Genomic DNA, 8,444 nt, shown 5'->3' on the forward strand with positions numbered 1-8,444 from the left:
AATTTATTTTCATCATTTTAGTTTAATGCCACTGGTTGCTCTATTGTTACATACACCACAATGAAATTTGTAACACGTACACCATAATGTTTAATACCTTGTTACACGTACACGCCTGTATGAATGTAATATGTGCTCTGGAGTTGAATGTTGAAATTGTCCAGTGGATAGTCATTGTATTTTGACAAAGCAATGATTAGCCTGTGCACTGACTGACTACAACACAAAACATTAAACATCAATCTTCAGCAAGAAGGTTTAATTACTGTACTACATCACAAGTTCTGAAAAGACTCTGAAAGATAATGTTGGCTGTACCCTCTCAAGTTGTGAAACCAAAATTTACTGTCTAAAAAGATTAATGTATATCAGACAATATGGTATATACTGAAAAAAATTGGAGTGTTTTGCAAACTAATCAGCTTCTTCACTGGTAATGCTTCATCAATATTATTAGTCTATTCATTTCTGTCCTGTACAACCATGCAGCTCTATTGTACTGTATTACAAAACAACATGCGATACGACTCTATAAATCAATGCAACATGGAAATATCGTATTTTCTTGCTATCATAATGATGTCATATTAACCATTAGCATACATTTATTTGCATTGGCTATTACACTACCTGAGATTTGATCCACATCAGATGCGGATGAGTGTTTGGTTTTCAGCTTTATTGTCAGTGCAATGTTTGACATCATTCAGTTAAAACTGAAATGTGAGATTTGCACAGGCTTCTCTCTTGCAGTTGGTCACATTACTGATAAACACAAAGGACATAGCAAGAGGACCTGAGCACATCCCTTATCTTCTTTTAATGAGGCTGAAGTACCCATAGTTTCTACGTGTCAATAATTACAATTGTAATATACATAAAATCACATAATTTTCTGTGCATTTCCTGTCACAATACAGAAAACTGATGGTTGAATAACTCTACTGGTACAATCACATTGCGAAAATATATAACAGGTAAAGCTTTCTTCTGCTCCATGAACCTAAGCAATGGTTAAATGTATGCGAGTAGCTGTTGCCATAACGAGGCCTGTGATTTATGACAATATTTTTTCATCATCGCTACTTTGAGAAGTTACCTGTATATTGTAAATCTGCACATGGAGGAATTTGAGTATGTACTGCCCTGTTATGCTTACCATATTTCAATTTGAAGTTTTGGCAAAACAACATTTCAAACGTTAAAATCAACATGAACATCATTGATACTGTTCATTTGAAAAGTGAATATGATTAGATAGAGGTATACCTAAAAGGTGATATGATATCAATTTCTAGTATAAAACGAAAAAGAAATTACAGAAACCTACACTCATTTCAAAAATTTCACATCCAAATGCAAACGCTAACTTTTTTCACAAGATTTTCAGGGATCACTTTGGGGCGCGATAACGCCATATTTATGCTCAAAAATCAGAAAAATTGCATTCAGAAAAATCACTTGGGCAAAAAAGTCGCGCCGATAAAGCAAATGGCGCGTATGTTTACGCAATCTAAATTCATCGGTAATATTTGGCAGATTTTCAGTACAGAACCACTCATTGTGTCACCGTAGAGAGCGCTGTACCAAGAACCTGTTGCAGAGTTACCCGTTTCAAACAGCGTTTGTGATTGGTTGCCAACAGGAAGTTGTGTGTTCATTGACAAATCATTGGAGTCGATACAGCAAGTGTTTATTGCTGATGTACAGCGTGTTGTCATCGCTCAAAATGGCGCTTTCGAAGGAATTCATGTCCAGTACGAGTGGTAGTGCGAAGAAAAAACGAAGATGCACTATTCTGGACCACAGTCACTCGTGAGCTATTCAGCTCTGGGACTATTCGCCCCATAGACGTGTGTACATACGTCTATGGGGCAAATAGTCCCAGAGTGAATAGCTCACGAGAGACTGTGTTCTGGACTACTGTACTTCCGTTACTCCCGCACTAGAAAGTATGGATTTGATCGCCTCCGATTACAACTACACTCAGTGTGACAGTTTTCGGACAGGGTAGTGAATTTCGCCCAAAGCCGTTTCATAAATGACGAGCACTACGAAATCTTATTATCATACCTTTCGAAACTTTATTGTGTTTATCCTCAAACTGTTAACACCGACAGAAGTGGCATTTAGGGGGGTCAAAGTTGCCAAATTTTTTACCCATGTTGAGTGCGTATAATCGGACTGCTATCGCAGTAATCTAATCAGACGTCGTATTTGGAATATTATTATAGGCGCTAAATACTGATATTTTGAAACTCCGAACCTCGATTTCAATTTAGATGTGTTTAGAAAACTATACGGAAATATGTCATGATAATTAGTTACGTTTAATCCATGGACGACGCAACTATATTTCGATGTGTATAGCGCTTAGATATCGGACACGGGCTGTCTCTGTGTGTTGCATTCGACACCTTGTATCGTATGGTGTGGCTAACTTCGCCAAGTTTGTAGCCCGAAATAGCTTCTACCGAAAAAAAAAAAAAACTATCCAAAACGGGACGGCAGCGTCACCTGACTTAATATGCGGTAGCATGACTTGTAAAACGCTATCAATACCGAGCGAAGTGAGTACAACGAACAGCATGTCATTAAATGTCCAAAAACTGTCACACTGAGTGTATTGTTATGCAAATTAACCAATATGCAGAAAATCAGGGAAAGTTAGGTTCCCACAGACTTTGAAATTCTCCCACTGTTTTTTTTCATGTGGGATTTTATCTCATGCAGTTCTTGAGCCAGGGTAATCCCTGGATTTTGGAGCTGATATTTGGTTTTGTCAAGAATTGCACTTTGATATTTTACTATGAGCTACCTGTAATCAAGGCTATAATATAATTACGACATGTCTCAGCACAAGAGGAGTTAAATTGTGGCAAATGGCATGTCCTTCGTTGTTTTTTCACATGACTGCAAAATTGTATCGATAATAAAAAGCATATTTGTCTGTGCAGTATTAAAGAAATATTCATGCAATGTGGTAACATTTGCGATGAATTCTGAAGTAGCATTGTAACAAGTTCTAGCAAAAGACATTTCAACCTTTATCACCCCTGTAAAATTTATACTTGATAGTGTGGACTGAAAACCGAGAGACCAGGTTTTGCTTGCACTTCAGGCAAAGTAGCCTGACAACCACTTTCTATTGTGTCGAGGAGTCATAACATAACAGATGTCACAGACTGCTGTGCTACATTACGTAACTATGAATACCGTATTGTTTCCTATGGGGACCAGGTAGTACAATGTTATACTGCAATAAATGCGTATGAACATGTAGCCAATCAGCAAATACAACTACAATAATTTTGTGTTTGCATTGTTGAAGGGAAAACATCATTTTGAGTGTGGCCTTTTTCATGAACTAAAACAAGGTTCCTCCACAAAAGGGAGGGACCGTGACTAAAATTAGCAAAAAGAAATTATCATGTCCTTGATAAACAAATACATGTATGTAGGTACATAGATGTATTGTATTACATTAGCATCACCTTTGGTGCCAGGTGCTTACAAAGCTTAAATGCCAAAACAAAATAGCACCAGCTTTGATAGACATGTCTCTAATATTGTATATTTGGAATGTATCTCGCCTATGATCTGAGCCAGCCAAAAACCAGACATTATGTCCACATGCATGGACATGTCCATTGTGAAGTAAACTTTAACAATCAATCTGCTTGACAATGCCCCCAGAGAAAGGCACATCATCATGTCAATACTCTGCTGTTTGGACATCTACATGCCTGACCAAATTAGATGTACAGATGACAACATTTTGACCTCTGGTTGTTCTGAGCTGTTCCCACCAATGGTCTCATCTCGAGAGGCAATACCAGCTACACATACTTAGCAAGATGGCCGTCACTGTCTCTCAATCATATTTTAGCCAGAATGGCATTTTGGCTGACAAGCCCATCTCTGATAGCTGGTGCATGTGCATTTGACAGTCAAGGAAATTATTTCATTGCATGTTTCAAGATACTGATCAATATCTCACATGTACCACTGAAACAAAACCTACAAAATGCTGAAAAATGGAGACTTTCTCCCTTTGTAAATGAACAAAAATGCTGTGTATTGACATTTTTGTATCTCAATTATTATAAATAACCCTCTTCTCAAAATCAACCACAAATTCAAAACACCATAAAATAATATTGAGTGCTCATGATATGTACGCCAACTCAACCACCCTGTAACAATGAGGTTTGCAGGTTTCCCTTTGTTACAGCAGCTGGCTGCTATATTTATGGTAGCTACCAAACGTTGTATCAGATGTTGAGGTTACCTTATCTGTCACCTCTGTCTGTACAGTCGACAACATGTGTTGTGTCAATTACATGTTTTGTCAATATTCATCATCAATATTGCCAGGTTCTGACCACAATACATTTATACCAAAATGAGCAAAACCAGTCAAATCAAAAAAACTGAATCTACTGTATCATTCAATCAACTGCTACACACAGGTACTGCTAAGACATTAGAGCATTTATAGGTGGCCACTGACCATATAAGAGGGGTGGTCTGTGAGTTTAACATGTAAAATCTAATGGGACTTTCAAAAGTGACCGCTGTGAAGAGGTGCCCTAGCTCAAAGTCAGGGTTATGACTAAGGCAAGTGTGACTGGAAGTACACTTTCACTTAACCCTTTGAGTGCCATAATGTTTTTCCCTCCTAAATTTCGCTGAAACATTTTACCAATTTTTATGAATTTTTCTGCATTTTTTGTATAGTTTCGGATCAAATGGGCACAGCTACAATTTTTGAACAAAATTTCAAGAAAATCGAATAAAAATTGTTTTGATCTTTGAAAAGTCGTTGGCGTTATATTCTACAGGGTAACAAAAATTGACTTTGGCACTGAAAGGGTTAACATGTACAATTCTGAAAGACTGTCACTTTGAGTTTATCAATACTGTCAGTTGATGAAAATACAAGATACATGTATCTGCATGATTGTACTTGAAAATGTTCAAAAGCCCATCCTTTTGATACAACATGTAACGAGCATGTCACTGACCTCAGAGCTCCAACAACTGTCATTATAAACACTCCCTCTATCACGCCAGCCTGCAAAAGACAAATACATAATATAAATAATTTTGGTAAGTTCATCAAAGGTAAGTTTTAACAGGAAATTTGTGGGGTCTTTTATGGAGACATTTCCAAGAACAAATTTGTACTTTCTTTGATTCCTACAATCATTACCTGGGACTCTCCAATTTTTACACTCCAAAATCATGTTTTTATAATGAAAGGGTGCAAAACTGTAACAAAATGTTTCAGATGATTTATGAGACCAGCATGTTTTACGTACAGTTGAAATTAAGTTAAAATGGCTGCTGGAGAGAGATACCACTGACGTACATGTGTAGGAGTTTCAGCTCTGAAAATGATGGAATAATGTTTCCTATCCCAGATTGTCCACACTCTTAGATTGTACATGTATACTGTATGTCATGATTTCTGTCTTATGTCTCACAAATGTTGAACATTGCCGATAATTATATCCCATTACCCTTTATGTCTGAATGGGATTTCTATGCTTCTTTCCTGAACACTTGCCCCATTATAACATATCAGCATTCAATTTAACAGACGTTGACCTAGCTTAGAATACAATACCATGTCCTGGTATCATAATAAGGGTATAATAAATATTCTTGTACATCTTCCAATCGGCAATATTGTCATACATGTGAAGATTACTAAGTAATGGAATGTTAACATTCACAGCAATGCAGATTGCACTACATAAATTTCACTGAACCTGATATTTCACACAGTGTTTTCTATTAATAATGGATTAAAAAACGTAGTTATGTTAACAGAAAACCTTAGTGTATGACAGAAATTTTTCATCTCTATTATGAGCACAACAGAGTTTTAATAACGTCAAACATGTTTGATTGCCCATTTGGGAAAAGGAAAATATTTTTCTTGAGAAGGGTTTGACAATGAAATTAAGAGTGAATTACTTTTTCATGTCATTAACAGAAAGAGAGTTGAACCAAGATATTGCATTTCTTCTCAAGTAATTTAATGCTATTTCATTCACTTTCAACTGTGGTTCAAATTACAACCATTACAATTAAAGGCTACAAGTAGGCTGATTTCATATTTCACCTTTTTCATGCCAAAGCTGAACTTATAACTTAGTAAAACATTGGTCAGGGTGGATTTCAAACAACCACACAGTTCTATAATTCATGTGCAAAATACAAAGTTTCACTCATTTCAGATAAGACTTTCAGAATAAATAGGTACAAAGAACAAGATGTAGATGAGGACTTTTCTTGACCCGTTGTTTTGATGAAATCCATAACAGTATTAAAATGTGTAAAGGAATTGATCATTATGGCTAAATTTCCTTATGGCAGTATGCACCTTGAAACTGAAAGATTTAGACTTTTTCTCAAATTTTCCACACGGAAACTATGAACCATCCTCTTTCATAGTCAAGAAAACAAATCAGTGGTCACCATGCAAATTTTGGTCCCAGAGAAGCAAATTAGCTGAAATGTACGGCTGATGTGCAGCCTGCTCACCAGGTTATATCTGATTGGGCGATTGTCACTATTCACAGCAACTTAGTGAGTGTATTTGTATTATTCAATTATAACAGTAAGATTCAGCAAACAGCTTCCGAGACGCTGTATTTGAAATTCAAAGTTGCTGCTACCACTATGTTAACTCAATCTATGGGAGAAAAGTAAAACTTCAATTTTCACACCCACAAAAAAAGACAGTTAAAACGTTCATTTACTCCATAAGCTTCAAAACGAGGCCCCTCAAGCAGTAGACTAGAAAAGTATGGTAAAGGTTTGAGATTCTGACATTCTACCTCAACAGAAAAGCAGTAAGAGAAGACTTTCCAACTTTTGTTAACAGCATCCATGGTTGCACATAGCTTCCTATATTGTAACATACAATTGTACACATAAACAGAGCCCCAGGACTGGTAGTGTGATTTTCTCTATTGCTTTGTAAAAGGTAGAAACAGTTTATTCATTCCTTACTTATTTCTTTGCGTTGGTATTTAATTTCTGGTTTTGTGAGTGGAATGGTACCTCTAGGATAAAATATACTTATTTTCATGATGTTATCACGTGAGGATGTTAAAGAAACATGTACCAACCAATGTAGAGGTATAGAGGATTTAGAGTATAAGCCAACTTCCTACATATCGCCCACTTTGGGAAAGTCCACTGCCCAGATCAAACATATTATTCAAGTATGAATACACTGTACAACATGAAATTAAAGCAGTGAAGTTTTCCCCATAATAATAGTTGTCAGCCTACATCTTTATTTTTAGATAAATGACTCCCCCGGCATATGGCCCGAAAGAATGGGGAATTCGACACATTTTAAAATGTGTACCGGTGATCAGGTAATGCTTGATATCGATGGTAGTCCGGTGCGGTGTAAAGGACTTTTGCGGGGCTAGAACTGTGAGGGAATTCAATACTTGATATGTTTCAGTAAATTATTTCGATACGGAAATATGAGAGGACACAAAATGCGAAATTAATAGCTTGCGGACCAAATATTTGTCTGTGTATGATGAGACGAATGATATCGCTCTCTCTATCAGTATCGTAAACTACGCCCATGGGTAATAACGATTACATACACAATCAGCAAAACAAACTATGTGTTTGTTTTACAATTTGGGCAGCGCAGCGTACTGCTTCTCTTCGTACTACTGTGGTGGTGGACATAGAAAGATCAACTCTTTTTCTTTCCTAGAACGCACTTATTTTGCCTTCGCCGCGATTTTGACCGCTTCACTTCCATCTTGGAGGCTTGGTCAATTTCAATGGCGAACACACTGTCACTGGAGTGGTTATTGTGCCAGTTGTTGAGCGACTCGCATCGGCTTTTTTTATTCATAAAGGGTTCGCGAACGCCGTTTGGGGCAAAGAGAGTTGCCGTTCTTCGCTAAATGGTCTGATGTCATTGTCTAATTACAGTACAGTCAAAAAGAGAAAACATATCCTGCTTACCTCTCTAAACGCATACGGAAGTCCTAATACGCCAGCACCAATGAAAGATATGAAAATGTTGGCGAAAATCTTCACCGGGCTTTTCGCCCCTCCGCCGTCATGCATTTCAAAACGGTTTTAAAATATGCTAGCTGGAAGATAATTGCTCTTGGAACTAAGTAAATGGTTATCTGGTTTGTGACAGAAATGTGGATCTGGCGGCTACCGAAGAAACCTGCAACGTGGCCGATATCAGCTGTTTTAAAGTTATTTACTTGTCATGTTGCGGTGCTCTCATCACGAACCGGAAGTGATCTCTAAGGAAAGGAAAGGGATTTACACATGCGTATTAGTACCACAAACTATAAATACATAGCCAATACTTCTGTCCTCTAATTAAAGACTTGGTACAGATAAAAAAAATTCAATTTTGCAAGAGAATCGTTTAA

General features: G+C 37.0%; 1 protein-coding gene across 1 annotated transcript in view; it reads right to left on the reverse strand.

Moving 5' to 3' along the window:
* Positions 1–8,308, reverse strand: part of LOC139131078 (uncharacterized) — a 39,147-nt gene extending 30,839 nt beyond the window's left edge. Inside the window, exons 1-2 of the mRNA XM_070697026.1 lie at positions 8,017–8,308; positions 5,028–5,077 (exon numbers count right to left, since the gene is read on the reverse strand). Coding sequence (XP_070553127.1) covers positions 5,028–5,077; positions 8,017–8,121 — 155 coding nt within the window. The 5' untranslated portion in view covers positions 8,122–8,308. The remainder of the gene's footprint in view (positions 1–5,027; positions 5,078–8,016) is intronic.
* Positions 8,309–8,444: the final 136 nt, after the last annotated feature.

Source organism: Ptychodera flava, chromosome 4 (genome assembly GCF_041260155.1).
Source record: "Ptychodera flava strain L36383 chromosome 4, AS_Pfla_20210202, whole genome shotgun sequence".
Lineage (NCBI taxonomy): Eukaryota > Metazoa > Hemichordata > Enteropneusta > Ptychoderidae > Ptychodera > Ptychodera flava.